The sequence below is a fragment of the Suricata suricatta genome, chromosome 16, assembly GCF_006229205.1.
Source record: "Suricata suricatta isolate VVHF042 chromosome 16, meerkat_22Aug2017_6uvM2_HiC, whole genome shotgun sequence".
Lineage (NCBI taxonomy): Eukaryota > Metazoa > Chordata > Mammalia > Carnivora > Herpestidae > Suricata > Suricata suricatta.
This window is the reverse complement of record NC_043715.1, coordinates 27015367-27042365: the sequence shown is the minus strand read 5'-3', so window position 1 is coordinate 27042365 and position 26999 is coordinate 27015367. Positions and strand designations below refer to the sequence as shown.

General features: G+C 47.0%; 1 protein-coding gene and 1 long non-coding RNA gene across 4 annotated transcripts in view; one reads left to right on the top strand and one right to left on the bottom strand.

Moving 5' to 3' along the window:
• The first annotated feature begins 6 nt into the window (after positions 1-6).
• Positions 7-26999, top strand: part of GNAO1 (G protein subunit alpha o1) — a 164783-nt gene continuing 137790 nt past the window's right edge. For both annotated transcript variants that reach the window (XM_029924516.1, XM_029924517.1), the window contains exons 1-2: positions 7-817; positions 1051-1093. In XM_029924516.1, the coding sequence (XP_029780376.1) occupies positions 700-817; positions 1051-1093 (161 nt within the window). In that variant the 5' untranslated portion in view covers positions 7-699. The remainder of the gene's footprint in view (positions 818-1050; positions 1094-26999) is intronic.
• On the bottom strand, positions 6517-7694 carry LOC115279987. 2 transcript variants are annotated; one of them, XR_003903609.1, is made up of 2 exons: positions 7511-7694; positions 6517-6700 (listed from the first exon to the last, which is right to left on the bottom strand). It is a non-coding gene; the product is annotated as an uncharacterized LOC115279987 (long non-coding RNA). The 2 variants fall into 2 exon arrangements; XR_003903608.1 differs by having other exon boundaries at positions 6517-6681.

The window sequence follows — 26999 nt, the reverse complement described above, 5'->3', positions numbered from 1 at the left end:
CCCTCGAGCTCTTGGCTGCCTGCGGCTCCCTCGCTCTCCCTCTCTCTCCGGTAGGCTCCACCGAGCGATGCGAGCTCTGGGAGACAGCGACACCGCCTCCCGCTAGAGACCTGCCCCCCGGCCCGGCCCCCTGCCCAGCCCTGCCCTGCGCGCGGGGGTCGGCGAAGGAGCCGCGGACGCACCGACGGCTGAGGACCCGCGATGCACATGCACTAGCAGCACCCCCTCTCTCACTCCCTCCACACCCCGCGCCGCCGCCTCCTCCTCCTCCTCTGGCAGCAGCGGCAGAAGGACCCACCCTGCCCCCCACCCCACCCTCCGCCGGCTCCGGTTGCGGCTCCTGCCTCAACTATTATTTTATTTATTTTGGGTCGTGCACAAGCCTCAGTGCCTGCAGCCCGCGACTCCACGGACCGCGGGCGCCTCTTTCCTCGGCCCCGGAGCCCCAGACCCCGGCCACCTTCGCGTCGACACCCCTAGAACCCGCCAGCTGTCGCGAGTCTCCGCTGCTGGAATCTTAGCGGCGGTCTTTTTGGGGGGTTCTGGTTTCCCGACATTTTTGTTTTCGGCCAAGGGAAGGATATCGTGGTTTTTTCCCCTTTGAGCCCAGGCTCTGCTCTCTGGGGGGGGTGGGGGGCGCGCCGAGCCGGGGAGCAGTGCCAGCCGAGTCGTGCGGGCTGTGGCAGGGAAGGGGCCACCATGGGATGTACTCTGAGCGCAGAGGAGAGAGCCGCCCTCGAGCGGAGCAAGGCGATTGAGAAAAACCTCAAAGAGGATGGCATCAGCGCCGCCAAAGACGTGAAATTACTCCTGCTAGGTAAGGACTGGGGCTGCCACCCCCATCTCCCGACCCCAGCCACTCCGCACCCACCTCTACCCGCTCTCCCACCCTACTCGTGCCCGGGGAGACCTGGTTCCTGAGTTGGAACCACTGTGTGCCTAGGATCGTCCACCCTCTCGCATTCCTTACCCCCGTGCCTCCCCCCCGCCCCCCCCCCGTTCCCCTAAGCTGACACTCACCGTTTCCCCCCCCCCCATCTGTCCCAACAGGGGCTGGAGAATCAGGAAAAAGCACCATTGTGAAGCAGATGAAGTAAGTCCTGTGGCCTTGGGATTTGTACTTTTATTAAGAATAATTTTTTGTCATTTGTATTATCTTGCTCATTCCACATTGCTCTCCAGGCCTGGTTTCTGATTCGTACACACACACACACACACACACACACACACACACACCTGGATTTGACTCCCCTCCCCCACACCCACCCTACGTTGGTTCTGGGTCCTCCACCCCAACTCCCCGGAGGGTGTTTGTTTGGTTTTTTTTTTTTGTGGGAGGGGGGAGGGAGGTGGAGTGCCTGTAGTTGTATGAATGACAGTGTCCGCCATATTGATCAGAACATCACACTATTGGCATGATTATGATCATTACTCTTTCTTGCTCTTTGGGTGTATCACTACCTCCATTTCTATCTATGTGCCTCTGTTTCATTCTGTATTACTCTCCCCTCCTCCCTCCACCCCCCCCCCCTTCCACATCCACAGTCCCTTACCCCTGCTCTTCTCCTGGGGCAGTGATTTTGAACTTGGCTAAAACATGGAGGGGACCCAGCCCTAGCCTGGGGTGGAGGATCAAGTGTCTGCTGTTCATGGATTTGGTGCTGAACTGGAGGTTGTGGTTTTTGCCCCCGCCCCCTTAAAGGACTAGGGTTAGGGGAAGGGGCAAATGGTAAGGGAGGGGGTGGATTTCCAAGCAGATGTGACTGGCACAGCTGTATCCAAGGCAGAGGTGGAAGGGGGATCTGGTTGAGGCTGAATGCTTGTCCCTTGTTTCCCCCCTCCTTTCTCCCCCAGCTTCCCGGGCATTTGCTCTCCTGACACTGGCAGTTTTTCTTCACTCTGTGGCCTTTATCAATGTATTTATTTACACTCTGCATAGGCCATGTTCCATGTAATCTACCCACAATGCGGATTTCAGGCCCCACTTGCCACCGCCCCCTTCTGCCTTAGGTATCAGTTTCCCCTCCTAATTAATGGGGGTGGATTTGAGTGATGGTTGAAAATTAAAACAAAATGGGATATTTCTTCTCTATCACACTTTCTCAGTAAGGAACCTCGCCCCTCCTTCCCACTCTCAGGCTTGCTTCTTGCCCCATCCGTTGGGCAATTCCTGGTAAGCCCACAGGCAGCTTTGCTCAGGAGGGGGTGGTCTGTGGGGAGGGGGTGGGTGCCCTCAGGGCCTCCTGGCCCTGCTGCTTCCGTTGGCCTGTCAGTTCGGGACTGAGGAGTTCGTTAAGACCGTTTAGCGAGGATTCCACGTCGCTTTGCTGTGACACCTTCTTGCACACACAGCTCCTAATTAGGGGTTGCTGTGCAGTAAACAAAAATGATTATTTTTCAACTTGACAGAATAGCTGAAGTAATTGCATCCCGTAGGAAAACAATGGAAAATAAAAACCCCTTTGGCGGAAAGGTGGGTGGGAGACGAAGCATGCTTGCGGTTTCAGAACCAAGATGCAAAAAATCTTGCATGTGTAACAGGCATGACAAGCGGGTTCTAGGCGGCGCCATGATGGTAGGGAGTAGCGACTCGGAGACAATCACCCCCCCCCCCCGCGTCTGCTTGACATATTCTTATTTTCGTTCGAGAGCTCCCTGGGGCTTTCTTTGCAGAGGCCCCCTCGGCTCCACGCACCCTCTGAGCCACGGGTAATTTGGCCTGGGGCTTCTTTGGAGCTTGTGCAGCCCAAATGGATGGAGAGGCGGGGCCTGGGGAATTGCTCTTTGCAACAAGGTGCATGTTGCATCTGCCTGGAGCCCTTTCAGGTCGGTAAATGCAAGAGCGCCACCCCTCTCTCCCAAAGGGGGATGTTTCAAAACTTCAAAAGTCTGTAATCTGCAGTGGTGGCCCAGAGCTGGGTGGAAGCCCCAACCACAGGGGCTGGGTGAGGTTTCAGGCGTTGCGAGTGGTGGACAGCGCCCAGCTGAGGCCGGAAAAGTCGATGGGGCTCAGCTCGGTGACGCTCGGCTCGGCTCGGTGCGGGTTGGGCGCGGGGCTCGGAGGGACTCGGCAGTGTTCGGAATGGAGTCGGGCCCTGGCGGAGAGAACCGAGCCCCTTCGGAGGGGGCCGAAGGCATTCGGAAAGGCTCGTGGGAGGTGTAGGAGGGGCGAGAACGAAGGAAGGGGGTATGCTGGAGTCTGCAAATTAACTTTGCATCTGCCAAAGCAACTCCTTACCTGCTTTTCCCGAACATGCCTCATAAATTAGGTTGATTTAATAAGTCTAAAAATATATACTGCATCCCCCAAAGGGTACCTCACCTTTTTTATTCAAAGAGCTGAGCTCTCTGAGGAAATAGGTGTGCCATTTTAAAATGAAAATTCCTAATTATATACTGGGGCAGGAAATCTTAAATGAAGGCTGTATGTATGTAGACTTTCCCGGGAAAGTCTTAATGTGTCGCATTACACTGGGGAAGGGGGAAAGTCAAGCCTTCGATGTTTGAGATGGTTAAATCAGATATCTGAGCATTTCTTCTCCCCCCCCCACCCCCGTACTCCCCACTTCTCTTACTCCAACAGAACACCTTTTTGTGGAATAATGTCAGGCAAAACCGAGGTAAAAGTGTTAATTTTTTTAAACACACCAACTCTTTAGGAAATAGGCTCTGTCTGTTCAAAAGGTCCATCAGAAAGATTTCTGGCCCTGTAAATGTTGCCACAAGGGACCCTGGCATCCTGTCCTCTTGAGGCATTCATGAATGGCAGCTTTTCCTGTGAGCCCTCCAGCTTGGCTTGAAAAAAATCAGATCAGGGCCTTGTGCCAAGCTGGATGCAGGACTTGTTTTATTAACCACAAAATGTGGGATTGGTGTCACTGTATCCTAGTGACAAATTCTTTTGAGTCCTCCCTTGCAGAGATGATTTTCCCAATCGCCACGACTGAGAATCACTTGAGTCAGGAGACCTGTATCGTGGGTGGGGCTGGGCCCAAAAAACTCTAGGTGCCATTTCCAGAAAGCAGTTTTGGACTTGCCTGTGCAGTGTGATTAGTGACCGCCTATCAGGCCATACATCTGACTTGATCTGGATGCCGCTTTCTTTTACCTGGGTAGATGAAATTAAAGAGTTCTCCATGGGTGATGTCCTGTGAGAACTTGATAATTTCCTAAGGGGGCCTCGGGCTTAGTAGCTTCTGTTGGATTGAGAGAAAGAATATTGATATCCAGACATCTCCAGACCCTTTTAAATCAGCGTTTTCCGAAAAGCAAAGAGCCATTCCATTCAGCCCGTTTTCTCATTCATGTTGTGGCGTGCTGATTAGAAGGAACAGGCTTCCATATACGTCACAGTAATTGAAGTTATATGATAAAGGACTAAACTGATGCTGCTTAAAACAAAGTGTTAACCCCACATCAGCCGAGAAATGTTGCAGGAGACTGACCTTTGCAATTCTTTTGCTTGATACATGTTATAATGGGAAACTTCCAGCCATTAAAGAGATGCCGCAGATTAGTCTGTCATTTTAAAAGCCTGATTCTTAGTACTTTATTAAAAGCTTCATTTGAACATTGCTTGCTGGGCTCTTGTTGTTGTCATTGTTGTGGTTTTTTTGCATATGTGATCGTGAGCTAGCGTTTGGGAGCTCTGTGTCAGACAATCCAAAACATTGGATTCAGACATTCAAACTAAGAAATAACGGTCATTGAAAGAGCACAAATAAAATTTTACACACACCATGAATAATTAGGGACCTTTTTAAATATGTGGCATTTAAATAATTTTGTTTATTAGGAGCCGATGACCTCACCTGTGATATGGAGCTCATCATTTTTGCAATCCATGGGACTGTTTTATTAAGACTAATCAAACTTTTATTTTTATTTGTTTTATTTACTTATTTTAATGTTTATTTTGGAGAGAGAGAGAGCACACACATACACACTTGAGGGGGGGCAGAGAGAGGGAGACACAGAATCTAAAGCAGGCTCTAGGCTCTAAGCTGTCAGCACAGAGCCCTTTGCAAGGCTTGAACCCATGAACCATGGGCTCATGATCTGAGATGAAGTCAGATGCTTAACTGGCTAAGCCATGGAGGCGCCCCTGAACTAATCAAAATTTTAAAAGGAGGTGTTAATTTTATTTGATTAACCAAAACCGTTACAAAGAAATCTCTTAAAGAATTACATTTTATGAAGTATGAAATCAATACAATATCATTTTTAGTGACTTCCCATTTTGAACAAATAGTGACAACTGCTTGGGCTACCTACCTGATGAAAATGTAAAATGAGCCGTGGAGGTGCTGTAAGCACCGCAGTTTGCCCTCATTTGAGGTGTTGAGTTCTCTGTGATGTCACGTTCAGGCTCTCTATGTCTGGAGCATTAAGTGGACTTTTAGGAAGATCGAGAGTTAGAAGGTGGCAGTGAGGCGTGGCTTACAAGCTGCTGGCTTTATACATAAACGGACAAAGTAAAATGGAGTACTCAGGACGCGCATTCATTCACAAGGTGCCTGCGCAGTGCCATTGTAAGACAAATGCCAAGATTTGCTTGGTGAAGACATCATTTCTCATACAAATATCCCAGCCCTTAACCGTGGGCCTATGATTCTGAGGACAGACCCTGTTGGGGAAGGTAGTCTTTTAAAACATCACCTCTTGCCAAAAGCTGGGGGCTTCCACGCACCAGCTGGCCCTGCTTTTGTAACTAGGGTGTCTCCTGTTTGGCTTAGGTTCACCGCAAGCCTGTGTTCGTTCAGCACACTGCTGTTCAGCACCTAATAAGTGGCAGTAATGAGTGGAAGGGAATGGCCACTTGCAGCCATTACTCTGTAAAAGGGCAGCCATCTAAAAGGGCATTTCCTGCATCCCCCGCAAGGGTCCCATGGTAAGGCAGCACTCCGGCGGAGCGCTCCTCTTCTAGATTTGCAGACTTGGTATTTGTGCAATCATCTCTTTGGCTGCTTTGCCCCTCCCTCTTCTTCCCTTCTCCATGTTTATTCAAATGGCTGCACCTTGGTCTCTGGAGACAGCATGAGCGCAAACAGAATGTCAGATCAAGTAGCAGATGAGTTCTCCTTTGCTGATGGATGGTGCTCTTTCCTTGCTTACTGTTCACTGAGCTGTAAATACCAGCAGACCTTCCTACCAGAAGAGTAGCAAACAGTCCCCCTGATCACCTCAGGAACCAGCCACGGAACTCTTGAACCTCAGTTACCTGTTGGATTCTGAAGTAGAATCTGTCTATTTGTTGAGGGGGGGAGTAGTGGGGGTTACTGATTAGATTAAATGGATGAGGCCTCAATCGGGATTGCCATGGCTCTAAAGGAATCCAGAATTTCCATTCTCTCTCTGTTAGCACTAGGTTAGATTTATAGTGCTCACAGTGAGAGTACTGTCTTGTTTCTCTAGTACGTGGAACTCCCCAGATTATACTGTGCTGCTCAGTGCACCACATCTGCTAAAGATGGGACAGGATCACTCATATTTCAGCTGCTCACAGTACTCGATCTCTGTGAACACTTGGAGATTTAATCTGGGTAGACGAAGGTCCTGTTTTTCTGACATGTGGTCAGTCCATCTGGATGCGGGGACTTGGTTTGCTGTCTCCTAGGGTGTCTTCAGGCCCTCCTGTCTAATGAAGCTAGACAGACCATTTTCACAAGAGCACGTCGTGATCTGAAAGACAGTAGACAAGCTGGGAAGGGAATGGTTTCAAAATGAAAAAAACGTACCCCCAAACTTGACACTAGCAGAGAACAGCTTTTGATTTTGACAAAAGAAAACTGTATGTATGTGGACACCCGTGCTTCATGAGTTTAAAAACAGTGGATAGCAGAAGAAGAGCGCTTTACCTTACTTAGGAATTGCATCATCAAAAACACCTTAACGGTACTCAAATGATCTCCTTTCTAAGATTTTGTTTAAGTTTGTATCACTCTTATCTTATCCTGTGCTTCTTGCTTATACTATATACGCAATGCTGGTTAGAAAAGACACTGTCCAGCAAATCAGTCATTAGCATAGAGAGGAAGGAGAGGAAGGAGCAGTGGCCTGTTGCTGATTCAAAGAAAAGCTAGTTTCTTTTTGAGAGAAGCAGTTTAGCATGCTTCTCTAAAATGGAGAGCTGATTAAGAGCACGGACTCTGGGGGCGCCTGGGTGGCTCAGTCGGTTAAGCATCCGACTTCGGCTCAGGTCATGACCTCACGATTTGTGAGTTCGAGCCCCGCATCAGGTCTACTGACAGCTCAGAGTCTGGAGCCTGTTTCAGATTCTGTGTCTCCCTCTCTCTCTGCCCCTTTGCCACTCACATTCTGTCTCTCTCTCCTTCAAAAATAAACATTAAAAAAAAAAAAAAAGAGCACAGACTCTGGAACCAGGCTCTGTGGCTTCAAATCTTAGCTCTACCACTAAGTAGGTGTTAGTAACTTAAATAAGTTACTTTACTTTTTGTCCCTCAGTTTCAATTCCTTGAAATAAAATGGGGCTGATAATAAAAATTCCTACCTAATAGAGTTGTTGTGGACATTAATGTAGTATATGAAATGCCCTTAAAATGGCATTCAAGAAATCACTATACAGCTGTCAGCTATAGTTTTCATTCCTTTGATTGATTAGTGGGTGTTCCCTCCCTGTATGAAGTTGTCTTTTCAAGTATGTGGGCCTTGTCTTCCTTGAGAGCCAGCGGGGAGTGCTGTGGTTCACGCTTCTTCTTCCCCTTGGTGCTCTGCAGCACCAGTTATATAATAAACTGTGTTGTCATAACTGATGTGACATTTTTGATGGTGCAGCTGCTTCAGCCCAAGAGGCTGGAGTGATGTCACAAAGAGTGAGAAAGAGCTCTGGACCAGGAGTTAAGGCTGGTGGCTCCCCCCACCCCTGCCTCTCTGGGGGTGCTGTTTCCCCAAGCTCCTTCCCTGTCCTAAGAGGCCCATGAAAACCTAGAACTACTTTCATTGCCAGGGTCTTGAGGTCTTTGATGCATGGTTCTAAACATAAAAACATCATTTACAGATCCATCCTGAGGGGGTAGGGGGTACCCATGAAAGGTCTTTGAAGGCCAAGATAACTGCAGAAGAGCGGCCTCAACCACAAAGCTTTGTCAGCCCAGAAAGTCGTCGTCCTGAGAGGCATTTTGAGGAAACCACCTCTAACCAAACTTTTCATGCAGATGTGGTTCTCAAACCAAAGAAGAGGATCCGAAAGCATCCTGCTGGTAAAAACAGGATGGTTCTGGGAGGAAAGCCCCAGTGACATGTTAGAGGGAAAAGTGGTCTGTTGGTGGCTTCCAGGATCCTTAGAAATGGAGACAGCCTGGCCCCACCAGGGATGGCTGCAGGTGAAGGAGCTTGCCTGGGTTCAGGTGCCGCAGATCCCGGGGTCAGGGGGTTCGCAGACCAGTAAGAAGGGGAGGATCAGCAGAACCGTGTTTTAGTTTTGACTCATTCTCTGATTCAACTCTGGGCAGGTCGTTTAGCCCCTCAGAGCCTTGGTCTGTTCATCTCTTAATTAGAACATGGGCTTTCACCACAGAATCTCTCAGGCCTCTTTCAGGTTCTTAGCTCTAAGATCCAGTAAATGCAGAGAGAAACCTAGAAGCCTGAAATGCAGGGTGGAATAGTGGGAGTATTTACCACCCACAGCTTTTATCTGCTGAGCCATCTTTAGTTCTAATTTTCTTTACCAAGAAGAGGAAAAATATTGTGCTTTTCATAGCACCAAAAAAAAATTAAAGTAAAATAAAATCCTGCAAGGCTAACAGTCAGTGCCCTGAATTTCCCCCCCTACTCACTTAATTTCTTAACCAAGAAGGAAGAAAGAGGAAAGGGGAATAATATGTAAGGATAGTGTTCCATGGCCAAGAATTTACCCTGGATTCTCTGCCTATGTCATAGCCAATTGTCAGGCTTTCTGTGGAAAATTGATACTTTACAGGGACAGCTTTCCTGCACCATAAAACCAACTCTGGGTCACCTGCCTCCAGAGTCTCAGAGCACTAATGTTTATTACATGTTGTAAATTAATTATGTGTTTAATGTATCTGTCTCCTTTGCTAGTCTTGGTGCTCCTTCCTTATCAGAGCTTCCTAAAGCAGGGATGGTGACTTCTTTTTGCTCATAGTACAGCACTGAGCACAATGTCTGGCACACAGGAGGTGCTTCACAAATGCTTGCTAAATGAAGAAAAGAGAAAGGAGTGAGGTTCACAGGAAATGCAAACTCATGTCTACAAAAGCCAGAATGATAACACTGAAAGCCTTTGATGATCATAGCGTTGATCATTTTCAGTCCAATCCATTATCCTCATTTGTTTTGTCACATCATCCTATGGGGAAATACAGTCATCAACTCTGTCTTACAGATGAGAAAGTGAGGTTCAGAGAAATTGGGTGACTTGCTCAAGGTCACACAGTTTCGTAAGTGACAGCAGTATATTCAGGCCACAATTTGCTTAATTCCAAAGCCTATGTCCTTTCCGTTTTAACACTATATGGTCCTTACGAGACCACCACCAGTGTGGACAAAGGAGAGCTGGCAGACTGGGACCCAGCACCCATCAGCAAATGGGTGTCACTAACTTTGGTTGAGGTCATTGGCTGAGAGAATAGCAAGTGCTTGATTGGTGCTGGGTTCCTTTTGGAGGTGGGGGTGGTGGCCATCCTCCCATAAGACATTGATTCTGACACCAGAGTGTTTCCTAATCATCATCTGGACACCTGCCTGTTTCTGTTGCTGCCTCAGAAGTGTGGGCCATTTGTGATGGCCACAGAAAGAAGCTGCCATTGAAGACTTTGGCTTTGGTAGAAGCTGGTGATTCAGAGGAGACTTGAGAAAGACAGGGTAGTGATATATACATTCATTCAACCACCCTTCCATCCATCCATCCATCTTTCCATCCATAAGCATTTACTGAGCATCTACTATATGCTGGACAAATGATGTCATGGAAGTAGAGAGGAAGGTCTCAGTCCTTGCCCTTAAGGAATTCAGCCTAAAGGGAGTTACATGTAAAAGACACTTATATTTCAGATCAGGCAGCCCACTCTTCTACAGAAGAATGGAGGCCACCATCTCTAGGCAGGAAGTTCAGGGAGAAAATGACACATAGGCTAAGTCCTAAAAACTAGTGGTAGTTAGCCAGGTGGAAAAAGGAATCTCAGGGGGCCCCTGGGTGTCTCAGTTGGTTAAGTGTCTGACTTCAGCTCAGGTCATGATCTCACAGCTCTTGAGTCTGAGCCCTGCATCAGGCTCTGTGCTGACAGCTTAGAGCCTGGAGCCTGCTTCAGATTCTGTGTCTCTGTCTCATTCTCTCCCTCTCCCTCACTCATGCTCTGTCTCTCTCTCCCAAAAATAATCATCAAAAAAAGAAAAAAAAAGGAATGCCAGGCAGAGGGACCAACATATAAAAAAGCGCTAAGATATTTCACCACATGGAGCAGGCTGAGAATATAAAATAACTTGATTCGATTAGAGCACAGTATGTAAGAGGAGTGTCCAGAGATGAAGGATGAAAGAGGAGATGGAGTTAGATTGTGAAGGGCCTTGTCTGTTGTGCTAAGAACTTTAGATTTTATTCTTAATACAATGAGATGGCACCAGAAGGTCTTTTTTAAATTGAGGTGTGATTGACAACGTTATATTACTTTCAGATATAAAATGTAATGACTTGATATTTGCGTAAATCGCAGAATGATCACCACAATAAGTCCAGTTAACGTCCAACACCACACATAGTTACAGATGTTTTTCTTGTGATGAGAACTTTCAAGAACCATAGGGTTCTAAGGAAATGGGTGGCAGGATCATTTTTTGCACTTTAGAAAGATCACCTATGTGGACTAGAGAGAGTCATGTCCAGAGGGTAAGAGACCATGTGGAAAGTAATTTCTGTGATCCAGGTGGGAACAGGTTAAGAAGGAACTTAGAGCAGTGGGGTGGGAAAAGGATATTTGGGCAGTGGAATGATTGGACTTATTTGATAATCAGGAGAAGGGGCATTGGGGAGGAGCTCCATTTCAAAGGATATGGACAAGGGGACACCTGCCTGGCTCAGTTGGTAGAGCATGAGACTCTTGATCTCAGAGTTGTGAGTTTGAGCCCCAAGCTGCATGTAGAGATTACCCTAAAAAATAAAATCTTAAAGAAAGAAAGAAAGGATATAGACAAGAGTGAGTTCAGGATTCCTGGTTTGGACTACTGGTAGGATGGTAGTGCCACTCCCTGAGATAGAGCAATGCTGGAGGGAGAGGGAAGGTTTGGGGAGAAAAATGGAGGTTTGTTCATGTTGGTGATTCTTGTGGATCATCCGAGTGGAGATCTCTGGCAGGTAGAGATATGTGCAGGAGGACGTAGGACACATGCGTAGGCCAATTTGGAATTCTGTGGTGCTGTGGGCAGTGGGGGCCATGAAAGTCGGTAACCTTACCAGGCTGAGTGAGAAGGCAGAGGATGCGTCCCCCACAGATGCACACACCCCAGCTCCAGGATGTAACTGTCATTTAGGAAGAGGAGCCTGAGAGGGAAACTGCAAAGGGGTGAGCTGAGGGATGGAAAGGAAACCGGGGTAGAGCAACATCATGAAAGCCAACGAAGGAAGGGGTTAATTGAGTCAGATACTTCAGTAGTCAAATAAACTGAAGACTTACGGGTGTCCAGTGGGTCTGAAACATTGTTGGTGAACTTGGCAAGAGCAATTCCAGTGGAGTGGCAGGAGAAAAGCCAAATTGCAATAGGAGTTAAGTAAGTGATACCAAAGAAGTGGAGGCTGTGGATGGAGACTCCTGGACAAGAAACATGGATTCTAGAAGGAAATGGACAGAGGGAGGCAGGGATGGAGTGAATAGCATTGAGCGAGGGCCTTATTGTTCATTTCGCTAGCATGGTGGGACCTGGATCCACTGAGAAGCAGAAAGGAAAGAGCCCAGATGGAGGGAGATGTTGAAGGTATAGAAAAAAAGAAGTGGTAGAAGGAGCAGAGCCCCAAGATGATGGGCAGAAACAGAGTACGGTTGGGTGACCTGATGTTGACATGAATATGTGTCACCTGCCCTGAGACTGCCAGAAAAACAGTGAGGCTAGGGAGACAGGGAGTACATGGAGGAATTTGGAGGTGGGATGGTGGGGACAACATGTTGAAGGAGTTTTGGCCTTATCCTTTTTACTCTGACATAAGGAGCATTAAAAAGCACCTGTGCTCATTTACTGGCACACACCAAAGACTGGTAACCTTTCTTCCATTCAAACAATTCATTTATTCATTTACCCAGTATTGATCTAGCACCTGGTATATGTTAAGCCCTGTTCTGGGTGCTTGGAGAATTCAGTGGTGAGCAAGTCAAGTCCCAGGGGACTCAGGAAATAACTTCATAAACAAATAATCAAGCACAGTAATTGCAGATTGTGAAAAATTTTCTGGAGTCACACCTTTGGTTAAGACCTTTTGGTGATCACCAAGGGATCCAATTCCTGCCCTTAGAGAGTTGAGTCAGTTGAAAGAGAGACTATGAGAGTTTAATTTGGACAGGGGCTTAGAATTACACATCTCAAGACAGCTAGGTGGAGAAATGAGAGATCAGTGGACACCCGTTATTTGACTCTTCTCAGGCTGTTCCTCTGAGGCTGCCCATCACAGCCCCCTGCCACTTGAGGATAAGAAGTGAGTGTGTGGCTCAGGCATTGCCATTCACAAAATCCCATTCTCCTGGCCACAGTGATTGAAGGATGATACGTGACTCAATCCAAGCCAGACAGAATCCTTTTTTGGAATTTTATAGTCTGTATGAGAAAGAAGCTCTTCATCAAAGAAGGTCTTCACTGGGTTGGGATGATGAAAGCCTAGAGCTGTCTATGACTACGTTTCCACATCTCCAGCACACTGCAGGGAGGAAGTTTGCTTATCATGGGAAAGACTGAGGCTTTGAGAGACTAGGATGTGAGGGTGGGAATGAGAAGACAGAAAGAGACAGAGGAAGCCAGAAGGACATCTGACAATAGTTACTGTAATCTCTGAAGCTGCCTCTGTGGACCTGAAAGTTATGTGAACCAATAAATCCTTTCTTTTACATAAACTAATTTGAGCTGGAATTCTCTCCTCTTCAAGCAGGAAGAAGAAACAGTGTGAGCTAAAGTGCAGAAGCAGTGCTCAAATGTGCAGGGCACCGTCAGGGAGCAGGGAGCAGTCTTACGTGACCAAAGTGTTGGGGTTTTGTGGGAATATAAGAGGAAGTGGTTAGAAAAAATGAGTGGAGCTAAATTGTGAGGGTTCCCTTACTGCTTTGCCAAGGTGTATATACTTTGAATACAGATCAGGGTGCCTTTCCCTCTATGGTAGGGTAGTAGCGTGCCAAGTCGGCAGAGCTTGAAGGGGAAGACCAGAGAAGAGGCTTAAAAGCAGAGAGATTTTTGTAGCCTGAACTAGGAAACTGGAAGGAAGGGCCATGAGGAACTGGGTTAGGAAGAGATTTTAGAGGCATAGTGGGTGAGACCTGGTGTCTGCTTGACCATGGGAAGAGAGTAGATCAGAGGAGTCCTACAAGTGTTGAATCTGGTGTTGGAGTTTAGTGATGACATCAGATTAGAAGGCATCGGAGCAAGGAGGGGGCAGTAGAAGGAGGAGGGCAAGTCAGACCGCAAGCGTGACTTTTGGGTCCTTGAATAACTTTTGTGTTCCACTCTCAGTGTTCAGTGGCCTTCTTAGGAAGTCGTTCTAGCATTTAGAAGAGAGGTCAGGACCGGAAGGAGGATTGAGCTCAGCTGCCGTGCATGGTGAGGCCATGAGAGTGGATGTAGATTCCCTGGGGTGAGTATGCAGGTGCAGAGAAGGCCCCCCTGTTGTGGCGGTGAGCTGGAAACCTGCCTTCCGTAGGCTCTAGACTCCTAAGAAGCTCCAACTGGGAAAAGGCGCTGGGAGTCAGAGGAGCGGAGGAGAACCAGGCCTGCTGGGCGCTCCCGCAGCAGGGACTGTGCCTTGGGCCGTTCTGTATGGCAGGAATGGCAGCACAGTTCTGTTCCCTGGCATTGCCAAGCTAGATAAGGACTGAGAAGGAGCTATGGTGGTTAGTGATTGAGGGGATTACTGGCCTTTAAAAGAGCAGTTTCAGTGGAGGGAAAGGGGGAGGAGCCAAACTCAAGAAAATTTTAAGATGGATAAGTCTGGCCGAGGAGGAAAGAAACCTGAGTGCTACCTCAAGACCGTCCCTATTTAGCTTGGTGGCCCCAGACAAGTTCCGGAACTTTTCTAGGCCTTAGTATCTTCATATATAAAGTTAGGGAACTAGACCAGATATTCCAAAAACTCCTGCTCAGATCTTGAGGTCATAATTTAAATTTTGCTGTCCAACAAAACAGATGTTTTCGTGGCAGAGGAATTCCCTGCCTTCTCCCTCGGCCACCCCCGACTGAGATAATAAATTATAACAGAATTAAGCTTTTAGAAGTCTAGTGCTAATTGAGAAAGAAAACTGGGGCATCAGCTCAGGGAATTGTGGACACCAGTGCATGTGCGTCCACATGTGCTGTTCACTGAGAGCGTGGAGCCCTGTGAGGGAGAAATTTGACTCCGAATGGTGTCAGGGTTTACGAGACCAGAGTCCTATGTTGTTCTTCCCTGGGGAGGAGTGCCAAAGATGTTTCCAGAATGCAAAGACAAAACAACCTTGGGGGTCCCCTCTCTCTGAGTTCACATGACTGGAAGCTAGGGGTTCACAGTGAGCCTGAGCTGGCTGTGTGGGGGAGCTCCAGGCAGGGTGGGCAAAGAAGAGGTGGAGAGACCCATGCCCCAGGAGAGAAACAAGCCTGAGGTGACCAGAGGGCAAGTGTAGGGGAGGTGCTGGCTCTGTCTGTCTGTCTCTCTGCGGCCCTGTCAGTCGGGGGGCTCTGGGAAGGTGGTAGAATAGCATTTGGTTCTGAGTCACGGCTGGTCTTCTGCCTCCCCGCGCCCCCCCCCAGCTCCCCAGTGTACAAAAAGACCTGTCTTTTTTGAACCCTTTCCTAAGAGTTTCAACTACATGGACCCACTGTTCCCTAACTTCTTTGGCACATGTCCATTCATTCTGTGACCACTGGTGGAAGACCAATCGTGCTGGCGCTGAGTTTCCAGGAACAGAGCTCTTAGGAGGACTGACAAGCTCCCTGCCCTCAAGGACCTTACAGTTTTGGAGAAGGGAGATAGTAAACAAGTAAATGAATGAGCAAGGTCATATCAAACAGTGATACGTTCTAAAGGAGGAAATAAGGCTTAAACAGAAGAGAGTGGTTGACAGAAATGAGAGATAGGGAAGCAGGTCAAGAACGACGGGAGGAACAGGGAATAGCAGATGCAGAAGCCCCCAGGCAGAAGTGAGCAGAAAGAAGGCTAGGGAGCTGGACCTTCAGAAAGGAAAGTGACACAAGACAGGATTAAAGAAGCTGGTGGGGTGGGATGGGGTGCCACTGTTCAGGGCCTGGTGGCCATGCCAAGAGAAGCATCTAGACTTCATGCTGAATGCCATGGGCGGTTGAAATACGGGACAACTTGAACTCACTTACGTATCAAAAAGATCTCTCTGCATTCTGGGAAAAGCAGAGCCATAGGGCCAGAAATCATATCACTGGTTTCAGGGGATGGTAGGAGAGAGGAACTGACCACAAAGGGGCGCGAGGGAACTTTCAGAGGTGATAGAAATATTCTGTGTCTTCATCGTAGGGCGGTTGCACAACCATATATGTCTATGAAAACTCATCAAACCACATACCTAAAAAGTGTGAATTTACTGGAATTGAATTACAATTCAGTAAACGTGACTTGTCCAGTGTACATTTAAAAATTTTTAGTAAGCCTTAACAAAATCCCTTTGGCTGCGTTGTGGAAGATGGGGGAGCACACAGGCCTCACACAGTCCAAGCAGTGCTCCCACGGCTGGTCCCACGATTGAGCCTGTATTACATGCTGCACCTGGTGGCTTTCTCATCAGTTTATTGATGTGGGTTCCCAGTTTTCCCGTTTTACTTAGCTTTCCTTTACAATTGGCTTGCGAGCTCAATGTGGGTAGAAACCATCTGCTTCCTTTTTGAGGGCCCATGGTGGATGCTTGTTACATATTATTTTCCTTACATTTGAATGGTGCTCCTGAGTTTACAAGCTGCTTCCACGTTCATTATCACCTTTGGGTCTTACAACAGCCCTGTCGGGCTGCATAGACACCCCTGTGTCCCCATTTTATAGAAACTGACATGAAAAGAAGTCAGTGTAGCAGTATCAGAGAAGCGTGAAATTTGGATTGCTTTGTATGGACTATCGGTGTGATTTTGGGGGAAATCATTTAGTCTCCCCGAACCTCAGTTTCTTAATCATTAAAAAGATAAAGGGCAAACACCCTGCAGATAAACTGTGAGGATTGAACGAGGAAACAGAGCTGAAAGCTCTGAGCACATAGTTGAAATTCACTCAGGGTGGGCTATTTATATCATTTTTACTATCAGAGAAGACAGATTTATTAAAGGCAATGTGGTCAGTACATGATGGAACTTGAGCCCACTTTTTCTGATTTCAGGTGTGTGTCTCCTTCCGCCACATCATTCAGTACATTCTTACTGGTTGGCAATTGATTGGTGCTTGGCTAATTAATTACTCTTTACCAAGTCAGATCCTTCAATGCAGTCATTGATTAATTCAACAAATACTTACTGAGCACTCACCATGTACTCAACACTGTGTAGGATCTGAGGGTGAGCCAAAACAGGCTGCTTCTCTGCCCTGGAGAACAGAGATGCCCTTACAATTAATAAGCACCAGAGCCACATAAGAGGTGGAGGGTGCTGAGGGCAGACCTACATCAGTTTGGTGTGTGGGAAGACTTCCTGGAGGAGGAACACTGAAAATATCTTTTTAACAACAAGAAAGCCTTTTTTTATTGTGACATAAATTAATATACATGCAAAATGTGCATTTGTTTTAAAAGGCAAGCATTCATGTAAGCTTCACGAGGTAAAAAACTCGGATGTTGCTAATAGCCAGGAAAGTTCCCTGAACACCCCTACTCGATCCCTACTACCCTGGTTTTCATGGGGTTTCCTTGCTGTCCTGTAGAGTTTTCCACCTATGTATGTATCCTGTAATCATATAGTTCAGTTTTTCCAGGTCTGGATGTAATTAGAATCATGTTGTTATGTATTATTAAGTCTTATATCTTTCCTTCAATATTGCATTTGTATTATCCATCCATGTTGTGCATAGCTGTAGTTCATTTATTTTTATGCTATATAATATGCTATAGCATTTTCTTCTGAATATTTACAATTTTTCTGTGTGGCATTCACAAATATTTGTATGTATTGATGAATATGCTATATATTATTGACTTCACTACTATATAAATACGTTGTTATTTATGAGCTATGACAATACTATAATTTATTTATCCATTCTACTGTTGATGTGCCTTTGGGTTATTTTGAGTTTTGGGCAATCATGAAGGATGGTGCTATGAACACCCATGTGGATATATATCCTAAGGCACATGCATCTGTGAAGCGTTCTTTGAAGTGGAATTACTGGGAATCCTCACCATTATTAGATAATGCCACATTGTTTTCCAAACTAGTTATTCCATTTTATACTTGCACTAGCAGACAGAATTCCTGTTATTCTAAATTCTTGCCAATATTTGGTATGGTCAAACTTTCAAATTTTTGCCAATTGTATAGGTAAGCAGTAGTATTTCATTGTGCTTTTACTTTACAGATTCTAGATTACTGATGAGCATCTTTTCACATATTTTTTGGACATTGATTTCCTCTTTTGGGAAGTACTTTTGTTACTTTTTAAGTTGGTTTGTACTTTTATTAGTAATTTGTAGGCATTCTTTATACGTTCTGGGTACTAGTCCTTTTCCAGTGTTATCATTACAAATATTACCTCCCATTCTCTGGCTTGTTTTTTCACTTTGTTAATGGTGAACTGTGATAAAAAGATATTCTTATTTTTAATGTAGTCAGAGTTTTCGGTCTTCCCCTTTTTGATTATTGTTTTTTTGTGTCCTATTTAAGAAATCTTTCTTTATCTCTAAGTGATAAAACTGCTCTCTTTTTTCCTCTTTGAAAAGGTTTGAAGCTTTTTTCTTCTATATTTAGGTTTTTAGTTCATCTGTAATTCTTGTATGTGGTATAAGATAAGGGTCTAGTTTTATTTTTTTTCCCTGGGAGATACCTATTTGTGCCAGCATTGCTTATCTAAAAGACCATTTTTTCAGGCCCTGTTCTGTAGAACCACCTCTATTTTAAGTCATGTGTTTATATATGCAGAGACCTGTTTCTTGTCTCTTTAGACCACTCACTGGAGTCTCTTCCTATATGTCAGTGCTATACTGTCTTGATTACTACAGCTTTGTAACATGTCTTGATGTTTAGGTTAGCAAATCCCACCTCTTCTTGTGGGCATCTTCATCAGTGTTTTGTTTTTCTCAGCCCTTTGTGTTTGCATGTAAATGTTAGAATAAGTTTACAATACTAATCAGTTTGAGTAGAATTGACATCTTTCGATTCAACATCTTTAAATCTTCAGTGTTGCTGAGCCGTGAATATAATATATTTCACCACTTATTTAGGTTGTCATAATTTCTCTCAAAAACACTTATATTTCCCACAGAGGTCTTAAATACTTTTTATTAGACTCGTAGCTAGATATTTGGTATTTGCAGTAGCCTGAAAATTGCTTCTTTTCTGGAATTGTACTTAGTATTTGTTGCTGGTCTAGAGAAATACAATAGATTTCTGCATATTGATTTTGTATTCATCAGCCTTCCTAAATTTTTATATAAATTCTAATGGTGAATCTGTAGATTCTGAGGCCCAGAGAAGGGAGTAACCTGTCCAGGTTCCCATGGCTAGCCAGTAGCGGAGCAAGAATGCGTCTGGCCCCCTTTTTCCCATTTCTGCTTCCCAGCGACTGTTCAGGAAGGGCCGGGGGAGAAGGGGGTAGCTGGGGAGAAGGGAGCAACGTGCGGCAAACACCTATTATGTGTAGTGCTTACTACACGTGCGAACTTAGCTCTTACTGGAGGCTGACTTTTGGTTATCCTTACTTTACAGATGAAGAAAGTGAGATTCAGAGAGGTTATTCAGAATATTTGTTCAGGGTCACACCTTGGTTCATCACCTCGAGGACATTCCAGAGTTGGAGGTTTCTCTTTCACCCACATACCAGTTTGCACACCTTCTGTATACGAGTTTAGACCCCCACGGAAGTCTTTGGGCCTCCTCCCCTCAACCAGGCAGTCTCCCGGGCCCCGGCCCCGTGCAGATCTGCCTCTTATAAAGCTGTACTACTATCATCTTCAGACTCACACGGGCCTGCTTAGGGTCGGCTCCGGGGTTGAGCTCCTACCCCAAGTCCTGAGATCACTTTCATCCTGCCACCCTACATGGTTCCCTCCCAACCGAGAAAATTAGTTCACAAGTTGTTGGGTTCTAGGAACCAAATTAGGAGTTGGCCTGGGCATCTTGTCTCGGTCCTGACTTGAAAATATGGCTGGGGTTTTATGACTCTGCTCTGTTACACAGTGGACTAGAGAGAATTTATGGCTGCAGTGCTTTCTGGCACCCCTTCCCCCAATCTGGCTGATTGGGGGGAGCTCCCTGCAAGCAAAGAGGAGGTTTGCTTTTGCTGGCTGTGCAAAGGAATTGTGAAATGCTCTGTTTGTGAACACAGCCCAGCAGTGCTCTATTCAGTGTGACAGCTTCCTACTCTGGAACACACGGCCCTTCACAGGGTGACTGTAAATTATGCAACTTGGGAGTTAAACAATGAGCACTAATGGGGAAAAGGAAGGGACAGACTGAATTTCAGCCTGGATCTGCGGTGGTAGAGTGCAGGCTCGGGCCACTTGGCGATCCAAGGGAGGAAGGTCTTTAGCAATTGAGAAAAGCCAGGAAGTCCTGTCACAGTGCTACTTGTGAGAGTGGGTTTTACTTTTTTAAAAATGTAAATGTTCTTTTAAAACTCTGTTTATCAATTCAGGGAGCGTTTTAGAAACTAGGAGAGACATTTACAAAAGAAAGTAGTCATATGGTGTTACCAAAAGTAATTGAATGCTGTACACAGTATTTAACCTTTGTCCTGATGGCCCCAAGTCATCATTTTTTTCATAGTGCTTTGTGCTAAAAGTCAGCAGTGCCCCTCAGGGCAATTGATGTACAGACTATTTCCCATCCCCTTGCCCCCCTGCCCTGCCCCCATGGTCTTAGAATGCAATTAACTCCACTTTGATATGCTTTATATAATTTTCCTGTCTCTTCCCTTGCTGTCATCTGTCATGTCTTGATGCTTTCTGTGTTCCTACCTCAAGCCTTATTTCCCTTCTCTCGTTCTACTCTGAATCCGTAATGGCCTGGAAAGCTACATGACTGGGTCTGTCACAAGAGTGTGTAGGGGAAGAATAAGTAAAATATAAGTGAGGACCCCCTTCTACAAGTAGAGTACTTGTGCTTTAGTGCCCAGACCTCTCTGCACTCCTCCCTTTTAACTGCATGGCACTAAGTTTGTAAAAATGAGTTGGCAACCGTGAAATGTGCTACAAATGTGCGTGATGGTGAGACAGCTACTGTTGTGGTGCAGCCTGGTGCTCAGAGGTCTTCCTTGTCCTTCATGGTTCCTGGCAGGGTTCTGATTCACAGAAATTGTTGGACAAGTAGCTTCCAGATAAGAGTGATGCACTGTCATTTTTTACAAGAGACGCTGGGCTGGCTTTAGCAGCAGGAGGCTGGTATGAAGACTCTCTGTAGCGAAAGGGCTCTGCTGGGCCCTTTCCGTAAAATGATGTGGGCACACATGGGCACCATGTGGGGTCAGCCGTGCAATCGACAGGGCCATCTCCCAGAATGCTCCGCCGTGGTGGGCATCACGGACATCCGCTCACCTGCCTGAGAGCTTCAGGTCACTTGGCAAAGCAAGGCCGGACCCAGTTGCTCCTTTTTTGGTCAAGACCTGCACTAGCAATTCTTCCAGGGAAGAAGGAACAGGGATTTGGCTGTTTTCAGATGTTTGTAGCCCTCACACTAAACTGTTTGAAACCACTTGGTCAACATGCCCTCCACCAATGTTGTTCAATCATTTTTTCACTCTGCAGATACATATTGAGTGCCTACTGCATAGGGCAGGGGAGTAAGCAATGTGGAGGGGGTGTAACTGTCTGTAACAGTGGTCTAGGAAGGCCACCCTGGGAAGTGAAATTGGGCCTGAGGGGGACAAGGGAGCCTGTCATGTGCAGTTGGGGAAGAGGAAATGCAGAGGCAAAGGTTCACAGTCAGGAGTGTGCCTGGTGTGTGTGAGGAGCCAGACGAGGTCTACACAGCTAGAATCACAAGTAAACTAGGGAAATGGATCCATGATTATTTGGAGAATGGGGTCAGAAAGAAAGCTCCATCACGAACTACTTAGACCTTTATCTCATGGGCATGCAGACCACACACAGACCGTCATTTGCTGCAAACCCGGCTGCTTGGGGGTGAGGGGTGGGATGTCCTGTGTGTGTATGTGTCCTGACAGGCAAAGGACGTTGGAGCCCCATCAGAAACCAAGCAGGTTGACTCTGCGTGGCCCAGGGAGGACCGGTCATTTCTGGCTGGCCTTCAGGAGACAAGCACCGCGAGAGCGTGGGCCGCTCCTTCCTGCTGCTCCCCTAGCCGAGGCGGTCATCGCTGGCCCCGGCTCAGCCGCCTGCTCTGCCACGGCGCTGTCCCCAGACCGTGAGCCCTGAGGCTTGACCAAGGACAGGAGGCCGTCCTACAGACCTCATACAGGGTGGCTGACCCAGGTGTGGCCTCAGCCTTAGACACACACGGCGAGTGAGCATGGTGTCGGGTGCAGATTCCCGGGCAGGTCTCCTCAAGCACAGCCAGAATGTTCCATGTATACAAGTGAACATGTGTGTTATTATGTTTATTTTAATGGGTTTTAGGGCAAAAGGTCCCTAACACATCAATACCATGGTGTTACAGATAATTATAGTTTAGGATGAAGTTAAAGTAGCAGGACGTTTTTTCCCAAAGGCATAAAAACCATGAAGGTGGCCAAAAAGATGTTTAGGTAGTGCTATCCTCAAGCCTTCCGTCATCATGGAAGTGCTGATTCTGAGCACGCCTTGCCCTCTAAGGGACGAAAGAGTGCCTTGGAAAGGCTCCCCATGTCTGTCACCTTGGGGAGGTGGTAGCAGTGTCTCTGTCCCAGCCCCAGGTCCACACGCTGCCCCACTCAGTCGTCTTCTCCTCCACACTTGCCCGGCACACAGGTCTGGGCCTGGCCTGGCCTGGGCCCCCGTACTACCGTTCTTGCTCAGCCTTCCTTTGGGTGTTGTGCGTAGCATCTGCTCAGCTGTCTTCCAGAAATTCCATTTTTGTCCTTCGCCATCCTGCTCAACCACTTCAAATGGTTTCCTTTCACCCTCTGCATTGGGTCTAAACCTCGGCCTTAGCTTCAAGAATATACCACAGTCCAGCTTACCATACCGATCCTGAGCTGTCTCTCATTCTGTACACTCACTTGTCTCTAGCATCCCCCCACAGCCACGCCCCCTTATTGCCTCTGTGCTGGGCGCCAAGGCAGGCTTCCCGTCCTCCTAGGGTGCCAGCCCGGCCTGTGTGGGCCGGCTCAGTTCTCATTCGCTCTGGGGGCCAGGAACTGCACTCTCTGAGTTCCTTTGTATGTGGTATCTGCACCACAGCATTAGCATTTTTAAATATGCTGTCCTGGTCCCAAAGAGATCCTCCCTTTTTTTATCTGGTCACAGATACACAAGTGCACACACTTGCACAGGTACCGGAACAGATGTGCTCTCTGTGGGCCTGGCAGAGAGCCCTGCCCCTGAGCCGTTTGGAGAGAAGCACCCCAGCCTTTGTGTTGGCCCCGCCTCGCCTGAGTCCTCACCGAGCCACCTGTCATCTCTGTGACCCTGGGCAGGTAGGTTTGAGGATGATGTGAAATGGTAGAAAGAAGAGAGCTCCGTATTAAACACTAAATACACATACACTTGGTATAAGACTTCCTCTTCATCTAGGCTGTAAACCTCCTGTAGAGGGAACCCCGATTTGTAATCATTTCTAACCTACCAGCCAGGTAGGTCTGAGGTGCACAGGGACCATTCGGGGTAAATTTGCATAGTAAGTAAGTCAAGCAGCTCATTTACACTGCTGTGAGTTTTCTTATAGATGGTTGGGCAGAGAAGTTTTTGCAGTGCTTATGTGAAACTTCAGTGTGCATACATGTATGTATTATTTGTATATTTAGGTCCCCAGTGGATTAAGAACTGCTGGGCCCGGGACGCCTGCATGGCTCAGTCAGTTAAGCATCTGACTCTTGACTTCAGCTCAGGCCATGATCTCCTGGTTTGTGAGATCCAGCTCCGCAGCTGCCTCTGTTCTGACAGCCTGGAGCTTTCTTGGGATTCTCTCTCCCTCCCTCTCTCTCTCTCTCTACCCCTCCCCTGCTTGCATATGCGCGCGCGCTCTCTCTCTCTGTCTCTCTCTCTCTCTCAAAATAAGTAAATAAACTTAAAAAAAAAAGAATTGCTGAGCCTGCCACATCATAGTTTTAATTGAGCACTTACTGTATGCAGGGAGAGGGAAGGGCTCTGCTGCTCCACTTGAGGAAACCTACATCTCTGACCCCCCCAGTCTCCCTTCCTCAAAGCCTAGGCCTGTGCCTCAGCTCCCTTGTCCTTTACACCTTCAATTTGCCACTCATTCCAGCAGGCACAAGGGCCAGAGTTAAGCAGCAGAGGACTTTGGGCAGGACTACAATGCTAAGCCTTCCCACTGCTAAGGGCAAAAACCTCAAAGAAGTAATATCTTGATCTAGGCGGTGCTTATATAAGCTATACATTTAATCTAATCGAATCCATGGACCTATACACCTAAGATTTATGTGTCTTACTATATGCGTTGTTTTATATATATTACTATATATACCATTTCTCAAGCCTTTAAAAGCTGGTTATAGAATTTTTTTTAAACAAAGGGCCTGGGAAATTATACAGTGCCCCTCTGAATCTACCAGCCTTGGGAGAGTCTGATACTGTGGGGAGCAGGTAGGGGTACTCAGAAGAGGAAGACAGGCCCAAGTCCTGGTTTTCCCTGCTCAACTACCAACATCCGCCTTCTGTGAGCTTCCTTCATCTCCCACATTCACAGCTGCAAGTGGAGGACTGGGAAAGGATGCCCCGGCACCCACATTAGAGGCTCCAGACTGCCAAGCACCTAAGTTCATGAGCACAGCCCTCTCTCTGACACAAACCTTCTTGCCACTGGGAAGCACAGGGATTCATGTTCTTTCTCTGCCGTTTGCTGGGCTAGGAATTAGCAAGCCTTTACCCTCTCTGAGCCTCAGGGGGTTCTTACCGCCTGTAAATTGGTGATAAGACCTGTGTTGGTCTTAAAAGGAATAGCAAATGAGATCATGGACACGGAAGTCTCATAGGGCCACAAAACATAAACTGTCAATAATGTGCATCCCCAAGCTCAGCTCATTCCTCCAGTGTTTGAGGGCCCAGGTTTTGAAGAGCAGCAATGCCCCGTGGTTCAGTGTGCAGGCTCTAGAGGCAGCCTGCCTTGGGTTCATTGGTCCTGGCCCTGCCACATACTAGCTGTATGACCTTGATAAGCCACTTACTCTCCTGGTGCCTCAGTTTCCTCCGTTATAAACTGGATATTATGACAGCACTTGCCCTACAGGGTTGTCCTAAGAGTTAGAGGAGTTAATCCAGGTAAAGAACTTTGCTCAGGGCTCAGTTATGTAGCTAATACTACCCTGCACACGGTTGTCTGCTGGGCCTTGCGAGGACATCCTTATTGAGCTGAAACTGGGGACAGAAAAGAAAGTCTCATCTGAATATAACTGCTTTGTGCACTAGCTATATTTTCCATGACTTGGGACTTGAGACTGATTATTTGCTGTATTTGGTAAGTTTTTTCATCCTGAAACCTTTAATCTTTTGAGTTTGCTTAATAAATAAAGGCCCCCCTGTGACATGTCCTTGCCTTCACCGTTTTGCTGCAGCATCAATTGTGAGCTCTCTGATTTACAATTCAGCAAAAAAGTGACAGACTGGGTCTTCTTGCTCAATTCAAGGTGATTGCTGCATAGTCATTTTTAACAGGACACCAAATTTAGCTAAATGCTTGCAGCAAGGTAGTGTGCATATTTAGTTCTATACAGGCTGAGCCTCTACATCTTCTGTGAGCCTAAAATTCCCCATACAGCTGACATAGTGGCCTCTGTGCTGCCTATGGGGGGCAGGGGACCCCTATCATTAGAGTCGAGTGTTGACCCTTTCTTCATCCATCTTTTTATTTAAAAAAATTTTTTTTGTTTGTTTATTTCTGAGAGAGAGAGACAGAGTGCGGGTGGCAAAGGGGCAGAGAGAGAGGGAGACACAGAATCCAAAGCAGACTCCAGGCTCTGAGCCATCAGCACAGAACCGGATCGGGGCTCAAACTCAAACCGTGAATTCATGACCTGAGCCGAAGTCGGATGCTTAACTGACTGAGCCACCCAGGTGCCCCTTCATCCATCTTTTTAAATGAGTACGTGTGAAGCTCTTGTCTGGAAACTGTATGGACCCCAGAGAAGTGGGGCGGCCACATTTGTTGAATGTCTGCCAGGTACCCAGTGTTTTACATGCATTAGGATTATTTGGTCATCAGACATTATACCATGAGTTAAGTATCATGACTTTCTTCATAGAGAGGAGAAAACTAAAGCAAGGCTAACTCTCTTGTCCAAGTTCACCTTCCTGGGGTGTGGCCAGGATATCATCCCGAGTTTTCTAGGACCCTTTGTTGCACTGTTCCAGGGTTATCATTCACATTGTGTTATTTATGAATGGTGCGTCCAGGATCTTTTTTTCTGAGTACCTTCAAATCAAGTGGGAGAGAGAGAACACATAGGTAAATAATAATACCGGGTAAAGTCTGGCAAGGGGCCAGAATGTGCTGTGGTTGCTCCTAGGAGGGGAGAGGCACTTACTCAGATGGAGGAGGGAGGCGCCAAATAGCTTGTAACCTGAGACCAGTTCTGTTGTGTTTCGCATTGTGATCCAAATGTCTGATGCATGTTTCTGATAGTCTAGGAAATGTCAAGAACAGCTAAGAAGCTGTGCCTAGCCCCAAATGGGTTAGGACATCTTCTTACATGTCTCTCTGTGGCTTCCCTCATCTTTTCCTCCCTGCCTTTTTCAGGAGATAGAAAATGTTGCATTGCATTAAGTAGGGCTGCTGTCTCCCCAGGCTGGATGCCCAACTGGTTCACACAGTCCTGAGTCAGGAGGTGACTTATATCTGGGCCTCAGATGCTTTTCCTGGTAGATAGGGATGGACCATCACCCAGCCTTTCGGTTCTTGCAGAGATGTGAGTTGTAGGGAGGTACCAGTGTCAGTGGAGAAAACCAAAGCAGAGCATTCATGTTCTGCTGCCTACCTAAGTTTGGCAAGAAAGATTCTAGCATAAAATTCTTGTGTAAAATGTGAGATGGTGAGACCTGATGGTGAACTTGGGGCCCAGCCACGCCACCCACCATCCTAACTGGCCCCACGGGCCACTCGAGAGTGGCGTTTGCTCTGTTCCCAAGAGAGCTCAGCTGCGACTCGCTGACGCTCTGCTGCCTGATTCCCAGGACAGGCCCCAGGTTCCACGCATCTGGCCCTGCCTGCCTCTCCGCCCCTTCCCTTGCTGGCAGCCTTGCCTCCGTGTACACTGACCATCCTTCGATTTCTGACGCAGGCTCTGTGTGCTCTCTCAGCCATCTCCAGGCCTTTGTCCACTTTGTGCCCTGTTCCTGGAGCCCCTTTGACCAACTACCCTGCGTGGCCAAATCGTACTCACCACCCAGGCCTCAGCACAGATAGGACTTCACAGAAGCCTTCTCTGAACCCATAGGCCACTGGTATTCCCTCGCACACTGAACAGATCTACCCACTGCTCCTTCTATTATCTTTTCTTTGCAGGTATACGCCTACACCTTTTTTAAAAT